This window comes from Piliocolobus tephrosceles, chromosome 2, assembly GCF_002776525.5.
Source record: "Piliocolobus tephrosceles isolate RC106 chromosome 2, ASM277652v3, whole genome shotgun sequence".
Classification (NCBI taxonomy): domain Eukaryota; kingdom Metazoa; phylum Chordata; class Mammalia; order Primates; family Cercopithecidae; genus Piliocolobus; species Piliocolobus tephrosceles.
The window spans coordinates 67211487-67229800 of NC_045435.1; the positions used below are offsets into that span (position 1 = coordinate 67211487).

The 18314-nt window shown below is 39.8% G+C and overlaps 1 protein-coding gene across 1 annotated transcript; it reads left to right on the forward strand.

The window, feature by feature from the left end:
• Positions 1-3382: 3382 nt before the first annotated feature.
• On the forward strand, positions 3383-16973 carry LMOD3 (leiomodin 3). Its single transcript, XM_026447240.1, has 3 exons — positions 3383-3803; positions 5818-7206; positions 16947-16973. The coding sequence occupies exons 1-3, from the start codon at positions 3510-3512 to the stop codon at positions 16971-16973; spliced, it is 1710 nt and encodes a 569-aa protein (XP_026303025.1). The 5' UTR covers positions 3383-3509.
• Positions 16974-18314: the final 1341 nt, after the last annotated feature.

Genomic DNA, 18314 nt, shown 5'->3' on the forward strand with positions numbered 1-18314 from the left:
CATGAGTTATGAGAATAATACTGTTGAACATTTATTGATGGTTACTCTGTGCCATGTACCATCCTACTCTATATACATATATATAAATAAAACCTCATATATATATAAAACCTCATTAATTTTCTCAATAATTGCATATGGTAGACACTATTATCAGATATGGGCTAAGTTGCTCAGTATCACATGACTTAGGAATGCAGCTGACACTGAAATCCAGGTATACTGATTCCAGAGCCTCCTCTTTAATATTTAGCTCTGTATTTCCCGAAGTATGAATTATTTAAGGTTGGGGAGGGTTGGGTTAAAAAATTGGTTTCTTTAGTGTAGCATTTCTCAGAGTTTCTCAAAGTTAATTGTGCTTTACAAATATCTAAAACACAAATGCAGAATATAACATTTCCCAAGCCTCCCTGAACAAAATGTTTTTCTTTTTTTTTTTTTTCTGAGTCTCTTTAGATCATTGTTCTGCAAAGAAAAATCTATGAAATGATGGCCTACAAATCAGGGGTCTACAAAGTGGTCTACCTCCATGCCCACCAAGGCCAACTCTTCCCCCTTTTACAGGGACTAAAAGGAAGACCTGGCCAGGCATGGTGGCTCATGCCTGTAATCCCAGCAGTTTGGAAGGCCGAGGTGGGCAGATCACCTGAGGTCAGGAGTTCAAGACCAGCCTGGCCAACATGGTGAAACCCCAGTCTCTACTAAAAATACAAAAAGTCGCCATGTGTGGTGGTACACGCCTGTAGTCTCAGCTACTGGGGAGGCTAAGGCACAAGAATCACTTGAACCCAGCAGGGAGAGGTTGCAGTGAACTGAGATCATACCACTGCACTCCAGCCCAAGCAATAGAGTGAGACTCAGTGTCAAAAAAAAAAAAAAAAGACCTGATAGGGGAGAGGCCAAGGATAAGTTGCCAGTACATACCTGTGTCCTTCGAAAATTCTCATTCAAGTAGATTGTAAATACTTTTCCAGGGCATTAATTATGTATGAAAAGCCTTTCAACCTGGAGTGCTCAAGATAAAACACTAGGGTAGGAAGAAAATATTTTAACTTCCATTTCAAACTCACACTTGATTTCTTTTCCTTTTTCACAAATTTTATCAATAAAATATCCTTGGACAGATACACAAGAAACTAAAATCCTTGGATACTTTTGGAGAAAGGAATGGGATATCTCAAGTTTCAAACTTACATATATATGAAATGTTGGAATGGTAACATATATATCTGTTTGTTTGTTTTTATTTATTTATTTTGAGATGGAGTCTTGCTCTGCCACCCAGGCTGGAGTGCAGTTGTATGATCTCGGCTCACTGCAACCTCCACCTCAGCCTCCTGGGTAGCTGGGACTACAGGTGCCCGCCACCATGCCTGGCTAATTTTTGTATTTTTAGTAGACCTAGAGTTTCGCTATATTGGCCAGGCTGGTCTTGAACTCGACCTCAGGTGATCTGCCTGCCTCGACCTCCCAAAGTGCTGGGATTGCAGACATGAACCACAGCACCCAGCCAACATGTATAGTATCTATAAATATTTAACATACATAGATTGGAGATGGGTCCTAGTAGGTTGGTGCAAAAGTAATTGTGGTTTTTGCTGTTACTTTAATTTACATATAAAAAGTATTTAATTTCTTCATTTTCTTTGGCCTAGCAATTTCAGTTTTTGGAATTTGTTCAATTTAAGGAAATTTGTGTGTTTATAAACTATTTAGCTATAGGAATATTTATTAAAGAACTATTTGTGCTTGTAAGAATTGAAAACATTTTAAACATCCAACAATTGAGGATTGGTTATATAAATAATGGTGCATAATTTATTTAACCAATATTAATATTGGTGCATCCATATAAAGTACCCTAACAAATGGCAATTAAAAAAGTATTTAGTAGTAGAGTACACAGTTGCCTAGGAAAAAAGAATCCTGACTTAGTCAAAAAAACAGATGAGAAAAAATGATAGAGTTTGTATGCTTTAAAGAAAGGACTGGAATGAAAAAACCGAAATGTTGATAGTGGCAGCTTCACAGTGAGGTAAGGGGAAAATTTTATTCTCTGCCTTCCTATGTTTTCCTAACTCTTGTACAATGAATGTATATTTCTGAATAACAATATATTTACGGGCCAGGCACGGTGGCTCACGCCTGTAATCCCAGAACTTTGGGAGGCTGAGGCAGATGGATTGCGTGAACTCAGAAATTCAAGACCAGCCTGAGCAACATGGCAAAACCCCGTCTCTACAAAAAATACAAAAATTAGCTGGGTGTAGTGGTGCCTACCTGTGGTCCCAGCTACTCAGGAGGCTTGAGCCTGGGAGGCAGAGGTTGCAGTGAGCTGAGATCGCAGCACTGCACTCCAGCCTGGGTGACAAAGCTAGACCATGTCTTAAATATATATATAATAAAACTTGTGTATTATATATTCTTGTACCCTTTGTCACACAAATAATAGCATGTGAAACACACTCTTTTGTACTTTGCTATATTGTGTAAACTTGCACACATGCCATTTTACCCATGTAGTGTATCTGAGGATACATTTCTCAAAGTGGAATTGCTGGGTCAAAGGAAATGGACATTTGTAATTTGGACAAATGTTGCATATTGCCCCTTCAGGGTTTGAAAAAAAATCTTCTCATAGTTTCTTTTAGTATATTAGTGGTCTGGATTTTTTTTTTAATGTTTCACTTTAGATCCATTTTCATTGATATTGGCTTAATGGATACTTAATAAGAAAAGCAAATAATTTAAAATATTAAACTCACTTTTAGTGGAAATGCAAGTGCTGGTTGTCCCCATCTGTTAGATCACAGGATCTAGATGCAAATAGGACATCTTGCAAAGGTTCGGCTTACACAGAGGATGAATGACATAGCAAGACCTCTGCTCTACCGTACACTACTTTGCTTGCTTCCACAGTCAACTTGTAGTGAAGAGGCAAACCCTAAGAGTTTGATTTCTACCTTCAAGTGAATTCTTCACATCAAAAAGAACTCAGGTTACCGGTTGGATTTCCCTTCTGAAATATTGTAAGTTGCTTTAATATTTAAATAAAAACAAGTGGAATCCCCTGGAGTATTGGGGTATATAGGTATGAGCTGCATGAATTTGTGTATGGCAACATGATAGCATATAGGAAGATAATTAATTTTATTCCTGCAGAGATTCTGTGGTCTCTGCTAGTCTGTGGCAAACATAGCAGCTGTACTGAAATGTCAGATGGATTTGCACAGCTGACTCAAGTTACCGAAAAGAGAGCAGCATAGTAGTTCCATAAATTGACCCCATCCAGCCAAGCCCTGCTTAATATAGATCCGGCAAGAGCTTAGCTGTGATCACTCCTAGCTGCTCAGCAAACCACTGAGGTTCCTGGGGAAAAAAAAATATCTCAAGGGTGTGTTAACTTGCGACACTTGTTAATGTGGGGACCTTCTTGAGGCTTTTTTTCTTTCTTTTAAAAAATCATCTTTGATTATTCTTTTCTAGTAAAATAATATTTAGAAAAAACAATGTCAGAGCATAGCAGAAATTCAGATCAAGAAGAACTTCTCGATGAGGAGATTAATGAAGATGAAATCTTGGCCAACTTGTCCGCTGAAGAACTGAAAGAACTGCAGTCGGAAATGGAAGTCATGGCCCCTGACCCCAGCCTTCCCGTGGGAATGATTCAGAAAGATCAAACTGACAAGCCACCGACAGGAAACTTCAATCATAAATCTCTTGTTGATTATATGTATTGGGAAAAGGCATCCAGGCGCATGTTGGAAGACGAACGAGTTCCTGTCACCTTTGTGAAATCTGAGGTAACCAGAGATTTGTGTACAACAGAGAAAAGGCTGCCTGGGATGGGCTGTTAGGTGTCCCTTTTGTAACTGTGATTTCTCAAGACTCCAGGGTTTGGTTCTGCTTTGTTTTTGCCATATCTAGATTAAACCATAATATTTAATCCTACTCCAGACTAGAACTTTCTGAAATACTTACATTTATATTTACAAGGGGAAAATTGGGTGATTTCTTGTAAATGTCTCTTTTTAAAAATTGCTGTCGGGTTTGCTGTGTCAGAAAGCCTGTGTTCTATGGCCACGATACTTAGTGACTTAACTCATAACTCAGGCAGTTGTCCTTAACTCTCTCTTTCTTTTTTATTGCAGGCCCCCTTGAGAAACTAATGACAGCTCTGTAGCCTCTCTCTCTGGCACATCCAAACATATGCAGTGTTTTGTACACAGTGTCAAACATTTCAGTCCTCCTGAAGTCTGGCCACACACCCTGCAATTAAACCAAGTCGAATAACCAGAAAATGTCTTATATTATTATTATGTATTGGCTGTCAGTGACGACATTTAGAAATAGATGGCTATTAAGTGGTTTTTGAAGCTAGTTCTTCACTTTCTAAAATCTGAAACCTAGAATTGTTGACTCTGCAAACTTACTGTGCATGAGTATAATTTTTTTTTTTAATGTTCCACTTGAAAATGACTTAACAAAAAGAGTACAGAGATGCCTCCTAGGTAAAGTCTCTTTAGGTTATGCCTGTTGACAAAAACGCATCTTGTTAAATTACTACGCTGGCTGTAATTAAGGAAAGTTGTCAATTGGTTTTACAGTCAGGAGAGTTTAAAATAAGTTTAAATGTACTAAGATTAAGAAAAGAAACAGCTGGATTGATCAGGTTAGAGTTCATGATACAATTTGCAGATTTTTTACAACTGGAGGTCAATGGATTAAAAGCCAATTCTATGTGAATGCCAGTTTCGGGGGTAAAAATGAGTACTTGCAACATTTTTTTTCTTTCTCTGGTATAACTTAAACAGCTTGATGGTTGGCTCCCCCTTCTGGTCAAGATGAGAAATGCAGTGGTGAAGACTTCAGGTGGTTAAGGTGACTTCTTAACTAGCTCTTCCGACCTAGTTATGAGCATGAAATTTTTGCTCAGATGAACCTGTGTCTCAACTTGCTATACTGGCTTTCAAAATGATACCTATGAGGCACACATATTGCATAGAAAAGCATTATAATTGATGTGCAAGAATCTAATACACATTATTGATAAAAGGCCCATTTTATTTCCCAGACTAAGCAATTATTTCTCACTGTCTGCATAATCCTGTTTCATCTTACAGCTGGCTCTGGTTCCTAGGCACTTTCTTTCAAAAGAAACCATGATAGTAAACTTGTCCCAGACAGAGTAGCCATGGCAGTTTTCAAAGAACTGAAAAAATACAATCAAAATTGAGGTTTTAAATATATATATATTCAAAATCAAAATTGAGGTTTTTAAATATATATATTCCAAAAAATCAAACTGATCTAATTTTCCATACATTATGTTATGTTCTCAGGGGAAGTTCATGTACATTCTACACTAGATTAGTAGACATTGTAGGAATGTTAATTTTAGGGCAATAATTTCCTTATTATTCTAATATATTTATAATATATTGGAATAATGAAATTATTGCCCTAACTCAGGACTGTTGAGTACTAGATGCCTATTTGGCATATACAAAATCAAGCCTTCAATGTATCGATGAACAATTCTATCAGGTTTTCAAAACAATTTTTAACTGCTTCTGAAATTAAACACCATTAAAAAAAACAGAATATTAAAACAAAATTAATAAGGTTTTATTTTAATATTGTAATTTATGGGATGGGATAACCACCCATTTTTAGCAATCAGCTATTTAAATAAGCATTATTTAAAATAGCCACCAGCTCTTTTAAACAAGTAGTTTTCTTATCTCCACTAGCTGATGCTCTACTTCATATTTCTTCTCTGCTATGTATTCTAATCCTCATAAACCTCTCTTGTAGGAAAAGACTCAAGAAACACATGAAGAAATAGACAAACGTAATAAAAATATGGCCCAGTATTTAAAAGAAAAGCTCAATAATGAAATAGTTGCAAATAAAAGAGAATCAAAGGGCAGCAGCAACGTCCAAGAAACGGATGAAGAAGAAGATGAAGAAGAAGAAGAAGAAGAAGATGAAGAAGAAGAAGATGAAGAAGATGGTGACGAAGGAGATGATGATGGTGAAGAGAGTGAAAAAACGAGCAGAGAAGAGGAAGGCAAAGCAAAGGAACAAATTAGAAATTGTGAGAACAACTGCCAGCAGGTAACTGACAAAGCATTCAAAGAACAGAGAGAGAGACCAGAGGCCCAAGAACAAAGTGAGAAAAAAATATCAAAATTAGATCCTAAGAAGTTAGCTCTAGATACCAGCTTTTTGAAGGTAAGTGCAAGGCCTTCAGGAAACCAGACAGACCTGGATGGGAGCTTGAGGAGAGTTAGAAAAAATGATCCTGACATGAAGGAACTCAACCTGAACAACATTGAAAACATCCCCAAAGAAATGTTACTGGACTTTGTCAATGCAATGAAGAAAAACAAGCACATCAGAACATTCAGTTTAGCCAATGTGGGTGCAGATGAGAATGTAGCATTTGCCTTGGCTAACATGTTGCGTGAAAATAGAAGCATCACCACTCTCAACATCGAGTCCAATTTCATCACAGGTAAAGGGATTGTGGCCATCATGAGGTGTCTCCAGTTTAATGAGACGCTAACTGAGCTTCGGTTTCACAATCAGAGGCACATGTTGGGTCACCATGCTGAAATGGAAATAGCCAGGCTTTTGAAGGCAAACAGCACTCTCCTGAAGATGGGCTACCATTTTGAGCTTCCGGGTCCCAGAATGGTGGTCACTAATCTGCTCACCAGGAATCAGGATAAACAAAGGCAGAAACGACAGGAAGAGCAAAAACAGCAGCAACTCAAGGAACAGAAGAAGCTGATAGCCATGTTAGAGAATGGGTTGGGGCTGCCCCCTGGGATGTGGGAGATGTTGGGAGGACCCATGCCAGATTCCAGAATGCAGGAGTTCTTCCAGCCACCGCCACCTCGGCCTCCCAACCCCCAAAACGTGCCCTTCAGTCAACACAGTGAAATGATGAAAAAGCCATCACAGGCCCCACAGTACAGGACAGACCCTGACTCCTTCCGGGTGGTGAAGCTGAAGAGAATCCAGCGCAAATCTCGGATGCCGGAAGCCAGAGAATCACCCGAGAAAACCAACCTCAAAGATGTCATCAAAACGCTCAAGCCAGTGCCGAGAAACAGGCCACCCCCACTGGTGGAAATCACTCCCAGAGATCAGCTGCTAAACGACATTCGTCACAGCAATGTCGCCTATCTTAAACCTGTAAGTAGACGGAGGGAGAAGTGGTGACTGAGCACCCTCCATAGAAAATGCATCCCAACTTTATTCCCTATTGGTTTTAACATAAGGGGATACTCACTAATTGAGACCAACTGGGGGAAGCCAATGAGCATTATCAATAGAACTAAATTACTCTTATCCCTAAGGATGTATACCTGTAGCACCCCATATGTAGATACTCCTATATAACTTCTGTAATAATAATATTAGCAGCTAATGTTTAGGGAGCATTTACTACAGGCTGGAGTCGTTATATGAATTAACTCATGTAATCATCTTACCAACCCTATAAGGTCTAGGTACTGTTATTCTCCCCATTTAATAAAAAGGATACTGAGGCTTAGAGAATTTAATAACATGTGGAGGTGGAGGAGATACAGCTAGGAAGTGGTAGAACTGACATTGAACCCCATTTCTGAGACCAGAGTCAAGCTTTAATTCACCTCAATCTTCTGACCTCTTCGAGTGCATATTCAAAAGAACACCATTCCAGCCACAATGGAGCTGACACTCAGAGATCCCCAGGAACCTATAGTGAGGAATAAATAAGAATGAGGCCAGGGTGGGTGCATTGGCTCACGCCTGTAATTCCAGCACTTTGGGAGGCCTAAGCAGGTGGATCACGAGGTCAAGAGATTGAGATCATCCTGGCCAACGTAGTGAAACCCCATCTCTACTAAAAATACAAAAATTATCTGGGCTTGGTGGTGGGCACCTGTAGTCCCAGCTACTCGGGAGGCTGAGGCAGGAGAATCGTTTGAACCTGGGAGGCGGAGGTTGTAGTGAGCTGAAATTGTGCCACTGCACTCCAGCCTGGTGACAGAGCAAGACTCTGTCTCAAAAAAGAAAAAAAAAAAAAAAAAGGCCAAATTGGGCCAATTTTAGATATTTGAATGCTTCTAAAATGCATAGAAACAGTTCTTTTTAGTAGATGAAGAGAGACTGTCTGAAATTACATTTGTACTGCTTGCTTTTTAGGCAGGTAAATGATGAACTTCAGATTGGTGTCACCATGAATTCATGGAGTTTTAAAATCACTGTTTCGGTTTAATATTTACCATGATTCACAATTACTGCCGAGTGGAAAAGTTATTTTCTTTGCAACTTAAGTTGCAGAAATAAAAATGTTTTGGTCATTATGATGATGGTATTTATTGAGGTTGAAAGATGTGTTCAGTGGCCACAGGAGATTGATAATTAACTATATTATTTTAAAATCTCATGTAATATAGCCATGAGATTATGTTGACAGAATAGTCAGTATATTATTTTATTACACAGATTCATGTTTTTTAAAGACATGTTGAATTTTTATGCATGCTTGCTCTTTTTCTGCTTTAAAGAGCTTGATATTCTGAAATAATTGCTAGTCTTTGACATATATACATATGTATGGTCCTTATTCCCAACTCCTAGAATGGAGAATTATCAATAGCCCATTCTTCTGAATCAAAGCTGACTTTCATCTATGGTTTAGAGAGGCTCTGATTCTTCCTGGAGCAGTGGCCAGGTTGAGAACGCTGGAGGTCACATGAGGTCGGACAGTGGTTCTTTGCCTGCCCTTGGGCACAACATCAAGACTTTCTGCACCTGCTCTTCTCTAGACAGCCAGAACTCCCCTGGGAGTGAATCGGGGTGTTGTTTGACAGAAACTAGTTCTACCACTTTTCCAGTAACTAGTCATTGGCAAAGAATATTCAAGCCACCTTTGTGGCTGTACATTCAGAAAAGAACAGTCTGAAAAGAATGATGAGACGTCTTTTTTAAAAATCTGTGTTAAAAGTGGCATGTAAATTCAGAGTAGAAGAGGGAATGAAGTTTAAAAGAGCATCTGAACCAACTCCTTGACTTCTGAGTGCTCTGCTGAGCAAATCCATTTTCCCTGGGTCAATTCCATTCTATCCATTCACTTATTTGTTAATCTAACAAATATATATGTCAGGCAGGTGAGAAGGACTGGGGATATAGTGATAAGTCAGGTTCAGTCTCGACCTCACACACAGCTTACAGTGTAGGTTTAATTTTTCAGCTCCTCTGCCTTTTACTGAACCGAGAACACTACAGTTTTGGGTCGAGGATCTAGAACAAAAGACATTAAAATAAATTCATGATGATAATTGCAAGAATAAAACACCCCACCAAGCACTGCATTTTTCATATTTTCATTCAAAACTGCTACCAATTTTAAGTGTATTTGGTGGTGGTGGTTTAAAAAATTTAATCTAAGAAAAACATGCTGCAAAGTGAACTCTGACATGTTTTTTGAACGACAATCTTGCATATCTCCCTAGGCTTTGAAATGGCTTCATTTATTCTGAAGGACAGGCAATTTCTCCTGCCTTCAGTTGCCTGGCTTGGCCTGTGACAGGCATCTGTTTGCATGTGTCTCAGTTACAAAATGTCACACAACTTCATCTATTTGGTCCTGGAAAATGCGCAGCAAGAAAAACATGAAAGTGCCTCAATGCACTAATGAAAATTTGCTTCACTAATACCAATTTGCTTCCCCGTATTCTGTTTCTGTGCCTTTCTGCATGTACTATAAATTTCTGCATGTAGTATAAATTTCTGCTTTAAAGCCAAAACATAGTATAATCTTTTAAAAGATATTTTGTTTTCTTTTTATTTTGAGGTCATTTTAGACTTACAGAAGGTCAAAAGTAGTACAAAGAATTCCTGCATACCATCTCACTTTACCACATTTGCTTACTTATCTTTCTTTAAAAGCTATTTTAAGAGGCAATACATCTGTGTGTGTCGTATCAACAGGGCACATGACTCAATGGAGGTAATAATAGCATGGATAGCTATGATGTGTTCACACTTGGGTCTCCAGCCAGCTATTGTAAAACACCATCAAATTTAAGATGCATTCTGATTTCAGAGCTGTTGAAATGTCCCAAAATATACATCTTAGACTCAAAATACCATAAACACTATAAATGGTAATGTCACAAAATCCCAGCAGAAAGGGATGGTTTTAGCCAATCAAATGAGACAAGACAATGTTCACTTGATAGAGGTGAAATGAAGGGTTTTGGGGGTTTGGGACAGATGCCCTCCAAATCCCTGGGTTTTCAAGACTGAGGTTAAAATTAAAACACAGTTTTGAAATCTTGTGGAGTTGTGTGCGTGTGTGTGTGTGATGTTCCTAAAGAGAACATTGTTCAGAAACAAACTTTTTTCTTAGAAAAGTTGTGTGTGTGTGTGTGTTTTTGTTTTTGAGACAGGGTCTCCCTCTATCACCCAGGCTGGAGTGCAGTAGCTCAATTACGGCTCACTATAGCCTCAACCGCCAGGGCTCAAGTGATCGTCCCACCTCAGACTCCTGAGTAGCTGGGACCACAAATGCATGCCACCATACCCGGCTAATTTTTTTTTTTTTTAATTAGTAGAGATGAGATCTCACTATGTTGCTCAGGCTGGTCTCAAACTCTTAAGCTCAAGTGATCCTTCCACTTCGGCCTCCCGAAGTGCTGGGATTACAGGCATCAGCCACCATGCCTGACAGAAAAAAAATTTTTAATTGTAGTTACTGGCTGGGAACGGTGGTTCATACCTGTAATCTCAACACTTCGGGAGGCCAAGGCAGGAGTATTGCTTGAGCCCAGGAATTCAAGACCAACATGAGCAACAAAACAAAGTGAGATCCTGTTTCTACAAAAAATTTTTAAAAGTTAGCCTGGTGTAATGGCATGCACCTGTGGTACCAGCTACACAGGAGGCTGAGGCAGGAGAATCACTTGAGCCCAGGAAGTCAAGGCTGCAATGAGCCATGTTTGTGCCACTGCACTACAGTCTGGGCAACAGAGTGAGACCCTGGGTCAAAAATAAAAGTAGTTATTTTCCTTACAGATTTGGAAATATTATTTTTGTACTTGATAGAGCACATGTATTTTAAAATTGTTTTTTAGGCTGGATGTGGTGGCTCATGCCTGTAATCCGAGTACTTTAGGAGGTCGATCACTTGAGGCCAGGAGTTTGAGACCAACCTGGCCAATGTGGTGAAACCCTGTCTCTACTAAAAATACAAAAATATTCGAGTGTGGTGGTGCTCGCCTGTAATCCCAGCTACTCAGGAAGCTGAGGTGTAAGAATCACTAGAACCCGGGGGGTGGAGGTTGCAGTGAGACAAGATGGTGCCACTGCACTCCAGCCTAGGCAACAGAGTGAGATTCTATCTCAAAAAAATAAAATAAAAAAGTCTTTAAAAAAAAAAGTAATGCTTCTTCTCTCCCTACCCCACGCCTCTGGCCTGGGATACCTAAAATGAAGTTGCTGGCAAAAAATAAAGGACAATCCATATACTTGCTTTGCTCAAATGCTTCCTCCTCTAAGAAATTACCCATTCGATTCGGTTTAAAAGAAATTTACTCCGTGGGCCAGGTATGGAAAACTGGTAAAGCATGAGGTCAGATCTGCAGGCCCACTTTATTTGACTTGGGTATCATTGTGTAAGTTTTTGAATGCCACATGCAAAAAAATCCAGATATCTAGCACGACTTGGAACATCAGATCTGGCCACACTGCACTGGCATGGAAAAAATCAGCTGTTTCTGTGCATTGGTTTCACCCTTGAGAATGCTCATGGACCCTTTAGTTTTTCTCTTTTGCCCTTTCTGCTTTGCACCTGGCATGATTCCCTCATTTACATGATTTATTTGGCTTCTGTAGAATTTTTTTAGTTTGCTCTTGTTGTTTTTAGCTATGTTTTTAAAAATCTTTGTCTTATCCAACAAACTGAATTTATTAGATAATGACTAAATCATTTCCCTCTGAGTTAATGAAGCTGAGTCAGTATGATAGCACAAAGACGTTAGGCTGGTATAGCCTATCCCTCCCTGACAAATGTACGATATTCTTTCATCTTCAAAAATGTTGTGGTCTACTCACTCCTATCATCTCAAATGAGTATTTGTGCTTTTCACTGAGATAAAATCCCATTTGCAGCAACTGTCTAATTCACTGAGGCCAGCTGCATTTTGTATCATATCCAAGCTTCTGTGCCAATCGCGCAAGATTACTATTTCAACATTCACTCAATTTCACTTCAGGCTTACTCACATATATCTGGACTGCTCCCATCCAGTTGGCTAAAGCTATTGCTAAACTTTCCTCCAGAAAGACTTCAGTATAATAATGTCATGAGCAGCCTTAGTTAATCAACAGACTCCATGACACATTAGGAGTTATGATTACAGATTTGAAGTTTACAAACCCTTGAGCATTCATCTTCATCGCTGGCCATTTCTTCTTTGCCACATTTATAAAATCTTCTTTCTCTTTAACCAGGTTCTCTATATTCTCTATATTCTTTCTCTTTAACCAGGTTCTCTATATTTTGTAATTTTCTCCTCTTTCCCATCACATAATGGGAAATTTTCTTCTCTTTCTCTTGTCACATAATCTAGAACAATCCCCAAATCTCCCTTTCCCTTTAGATCACTCAGGGTTTTCTTAGCACATTCAATCTGTCTCCAGACCAAGCTGCTCATTTATAGGCCTTGTGGTGGTTTCTAGTTCCCAGTTGTCTGTCTTATCTGCATTCTGTCACGCATTCAGGTCTAAAACTCCAGGGTTATCTTCAACTCCCTTTTTCCCTTCGACCCCTTCTCCCCCATTTTTGGGGCCTCCAATAAAGAAACCAGGATGATCTATAACAGCCAAGGCCAAACATAGATCATAGCTTTGGAAATGTTACAATTCTTATAAAGGGAGCCTCCATAGGAAAAAAGTAATGTAACATTTCAAGCTCATCAAGAGCATGTATAATCCAGGAATGACGTAAACCAGAATTGCTTGCCTTTAAAGCGTAGTGGGAAAAAAGGTCTTTTATATACTTTTCTAAAGTCCGTATAGTGATTTTCAAATGTTATTGTGGATCAAAATCACCCAAAGGGCCAAATACAGATTACTGAGTCCACTGATAGAGTCTCTGATTTAGTAGGTCTTGGATGGGGCCTAAGAATTTGCATTTCTGACAAATTCTCTGGTAATGCTGCTGCTGCTGCTTATTCTGGGACCACATTTGACAACCATGACTCTGATATCTATGGTAAACCATGTCTGCTGCTATCTTCCCTGAAGGGCCTTGCTTTCTTGCCTCTGTACCACCCTTTGCCTCTAATTACCTTTTCTTCTGTCTCTATCTGTTAGAATCTATCCAATTTCCAAGGCTTGACTCAAATGCTACTTTTTACAGCAAAACATCAGGAGTATTCTGCCTGTGTATTTCCATTACCCTTTGTCCACACCTCTTTTATGGCACCTCCTACATTGTGCTTCAGGTTGACAGCCCTTCTGGCCACAGTGTACTCTCCTACAGTATTCTGACTTCTTCAAAGCAGGTCTTGCTCATCTCTATCCTGGACACCCACTGAGGTGTTGGTCCAGAGCAGGAACTTAATACAGGCAGACCGAATTAAATAGCCTGTGCTGAAACCAACCTTCTCACCCACCCTGCCTCCCAGCCTCTGAGTGTATGCATATGTGCGCCCTGTGTAATGCTACACACACACAAGCACACTAGACATACTTTCTTTAAAAACTAACGAGCGAAGGGGGAAAAGGCTCTCTAACAATAACACAAGTTGATCCTCTTCTGTTTGTAAGTTTTACATTTTTATAACGTATCTAGCTATTTTTATGATTTCTATCTTTTGTATTCTGCTTAGAAATGGCTTCTTCAAAAATGATTAAAATGTGTGCCTGCCTTTTCATGCAACTTTTATAGTTTTCAGTTTTTAAAAAATATTTCATATTATGGATCGATTAAAGGGTTAATTTTTAAAGTCAGTAGAAAGCAAAAAGGCTGTTTTATAATTTCTTTTCCAAATAGTTAACCAGTGATCATTTACTGACTCATTCCTCTTTTCCCCAGTGATCTGAACTACCAGCTTGGTCATATTTTAAATAAGTAAATATGTGTCTGGGTTTCCTATGCTGGGTCAGTGCTACATTTTCTTTTTCAAATATTATTCTGGGCTGGGCATGGTAGTTCATGCCTGTAATACCAGTACTTTGGGAGGAAAAGGCAAGAGGATCACTTGAGGCCAGGAGGGTCTGACTGCATTGAGTTATTGCACCACTGCACTCCAGCCTGGACAATAGTGAGATCCCCATCTCCCTAAATAATTTAAATTTTTTTTAATTTGAAATATTATTTTGGAACTCTTCCATGCATATATAAACAAATACAGGGAATAACTTACATAAAATGCTTCTTTTTTCCATTCCATAATACAAAGAACACACTGTTTTAACTATTTATTGCAGCTTTACAGTTATTTTAAATGCCTGACTTGTGGTTTCTCTTAACTACTGGTGTTCTCCGTGGGAGAGCCCTGCTGGGTGCAGTCACACCCCTCTCTTCTCAAAGCTTGGCACAAGGGAGGTACAGGGTCAGAAGCCATGGATGTTCTCTTGGCTTGAAGGCTGGTTGGCAGCCGCACATCAAAGGTCCGCTCTGGTGGGCACGATGCTGGGAAAACATTCCTAGCCAAAGATTGTGGGCCAAGAACTGGCTGCAAGAGGAGCCACAGCAGATGACCAAAATGGTTCATCACACTGGCAGATGGACATTAGCAATACAGGGAGAAACATTCCTAGTCATTGTTAAACAAATGCCCAGGAGACACTGGGCATCTTCAGTGTTCTCTGGAAAGTACGTATATGATGGATGAGTCACTTTCTTAAGATACAATGACAATTGAAACCCTTTAAAAACTTGCCTTGTCCCTAAGGTTTTCCTATGAGGCAGAAGTATGAAGTGAGTTTGCAGTGTTGGACTTCTGTTGTTTCATATATATATATATATATATTTTTTGCCCTGGGGGATGCTTTACATATATATATATATATATATATATATATATAATTTTTTTTTTTTTGAGATGGTGTCTCTGTCGCCCAGGCTGGAGTGCAGTGGCGGGATCCCAGCTCAAGGCAACCTCTGCCTCCCAGGTTCAAGCAATTCTCCTGCCTCAGCCTCCTGAGTAGCTGGAATTACAGGCATGTGCCACCATGCCTAGCTAAATTTTATATTTGTAGTTAAGACAGGGTTTCACCATGTTGGCCAAGCTTGTCTTGAACTCCTGACCTCAGGCGAACCGCCCACCTCGGCCTCCAAAGTGCTGGAATTACAGGCATCAGTCACCGCACCCAGCCTTGTTATAAAACTCTTTTAAGAAAATCAGGTGGCTGGGTACTGTGACTCACACCTGTAATCCCAACACTTTGGGAGGCCAAGGTGGGCGGATCACCTGAGGTCAGGAGTTCATAACAAGCTTGGCTAACATAACGAAACCCCGTCTCTACTAAAAATACAAAAAGTAGTTGGGTATGGTGGCACGCACATGTAGTCCTAGCTATTTGGGAGGCTGAGGCAGAAGAACCACTTGAACCTAGGAGGCAGAGGTTGCCTTGTGGGTCTCACTTTATTGTTCAAGCTGATCTTGAACTTCTGGTCTCAAGTGATTCTCCCATTTCAATCTCCTGAGTAGCCAGGATTACAGGTGCATGCCACCTTGCCAGGCTTATATTTCATGTTTAAATATTTCTGACCATCAGATTAGGAGTGTGCTTCAAAGAGGAAAGACTTGTTTTAAAAAGAACATATATTTTATATTCTTATAGTGATATTTTTACAGACAGTATATAATAATGAGCACTGAAATCAGGCAGACCTGGCTCTAATCTTGCTCTGCCACTTCCTAGCTGTGTGATCTTAGGCAAGTTACTGTCTTCTCTGAGCCATTTCCCTCCTTACAAGGCTTTTGTAGGATGTAATGAGATAGTGTTTTAAAAATTAGTGTTAGGTTGTTGAAACCCCGTCTCTACTAAAAGTACAAAAATTAGCTGGGTGTGGTGGCGCTCACCTGTAGTCCCAGCTACTCAGGAGGCTGAAGCAGGAGAATTGCTTGAACCCAGGAGGCGGAGGTTGCAGTGAGCCGAGATCGCGCCACTGCACTCCAGCCTGGCGACAGACCAAGACTCTGTCTTAAAGAAAGAGAGAAAAAAAAGTGTTAGGCTGGGCACTCATGCCTGTAATCTCAGCACTTTGGGAGTCTGAGGCAGGTGAATCACTTGAGGCCAGGAGTTTGAGACCATCCTGGCCAACATGGGGAAACCCTGTCTCTACTAAAAATACAAAAATTAGCTGGGCATGGTGGCACATGCCTGTAATCCCAGCTACTTGGGAGGCTGAGGCAGGAGAATCACTTGAACCCGGGAGGTGGAGGTTGCAGTGAGCCAAGATGGTGCCACTGCGCTGCAGCCTGGGAGATAGACTAAGACTCCATCTCAAAAAAAAAAAAAAAAAAAAAAAAGGCATTAACATGGATTACTCACTTGTATAATAGCCTTGTGAATTAGATACTGTTATTATCATTTTACAGCTGAGAAAACTGATGCCCAACACCACATAACTAGTACCTGCTAGTGCCAGTCTTTGAACTCAGGCCAACTTGGGCACCTGTCTTATTTCCATGATGTACTTTGCCGTGTGCTCAAAGCCCTTGGAACAGTCCTTGGCATTAGTAAATGTCCAATAAATGGTGGCTGTGGTTATGACTGTTGTTTTATCTTGACTTTGGGGGTGCTTTGGCTGGAATTTCAAATGTATTCTGTATCTTTTAAGGCATGTACATTTTGTAATTTTTGCTGTAAAGCTCTTAAATTTCCAGGATTAATTTCCCACATTTCTTCAAATGCTTAAATCGCAGGTGCAACTGCCAAAAGAACTGGCGTAAGAGGTAACAGAGTCATCTAGAAGAACAAGAAATGGGGATAGTGGCTCTTGGATTACAGCATGGAGACTATGTCAGCAGCAATACTTTAGGATCCACGTGGCAGAACTGGGAACAATGCTACCGTCTGATAAGGGTATTTGTAAAAGGCAGAATGTTTGGGCCATGAAGAAGTAGGGGCTGAAGAAGAAGGTGGAAGGAGATAAAATATAATATTCAGAGGCAACATTTTCTACTTGCAATCAATTTGAGTGACTTAGGTGAAATTTAGAGTCATGTTTCCAGAAGCAGAAGTTCAAAAAAAATTTAAACATTTGCTTTATTATTGTTTTCTTCTGGTAAATAATAAATATAACAGAAGTGTTAACTATTGTACTCCCATTCTTTTCTCCTTCCATCTCTTCTGCTGTAATTCATCACATAGTATCTTAAAGGGAACAAATTGTTTCATCCTATGGAAAAGGATGAATTGAGCTCCTGGCCCTTCTGATGCTTTGAAATGAAAGGATTGTTCCTTAGCGCTTCTCAGGAGAATCAGTGGAGATTTTCAGTTTCCCACCCTGCCCTGGCTTTCTCGCTTGGCAACTCCCTTGGTATTTTTGGAGTATTCTTTCTATAGGGGTACCTGTGAGGGGCAGAACACATAAGCCACAGAACCTAGTGAAAACTAAGTGTCACTAGGAAAAGCAACAGGAAAAGTAAACCCTGCATATATGAAAACTTCCTGGCAGCAAGTTTTCATATATAGAGAGACAACGGGAGACAGCATGCTGTTTTTATAGGAAAAAAGTTTCACATAATATAGTTATTGACAAGCTTTTGGTTTTGGCTAAATACACACACACACATACATGTTTACTCTGTAAGTCTGATTTTATCACTCAAACATATTTTAAAGGAAACTTGCTTACAGGATTAAACTTGAACTACTTATTGTATTCTTTAAGGCACTCCATTGCCTGGCCCCAGTTTACTAACCCTGTCTCATCTCCCACAAATCCTTTATACTCCTCTTGATGAAACATCCTTGTGCACACCCTTGAGCCTTTGCTCGCATTAACCCTTCCAAGAGACTTCCCTCCTGTTCCCCATTAATGAACACCCTACCCAGTCTTCAACTCCCAGGTCAGGTGCCGTGTCCTCCATAAAAAACTTTCCAGACAACTCCAATCTGTCCTCCTTCCAAATTCCTAGAGGCCTTAATTATTCATTCTAGTCACTAGGTGCATAGAATTCGAGATTTTTGTAATGATAGAAGTAGTGTGAACTCTAGAAATTAGAAAATTAAGCTTTGGGCCAGGCGCGGTGGCTCACACCTGTAATCCCAGCACTATGGGAGACCTC

Excerpts from the sequence above, each read along its gene's own strand:
- LMOD3 (XM_026447240.1), top strand. The coding sequence starts at position 3,510 with ATGTCAGAGCATAGCAGAAATTCAGATCAAGAAGAACTTCTCGATGAG. Across the intron at positions 3,804-5,817 it reads TCACCTTTGTGAAATCTGAG|GAAAAGACTCAAGAAACACA; the intron begins GTAACCAGAGAT and ends CCTCTCTTGTAG. Across the intron at positions 7,207-16,946 it reads ATGTCGCCTATCTTAAACCT|GTGCAACTGCCAAAAGAACT; the intron begins GTAAGTAGACGG and ends CTTAAATCGCAG.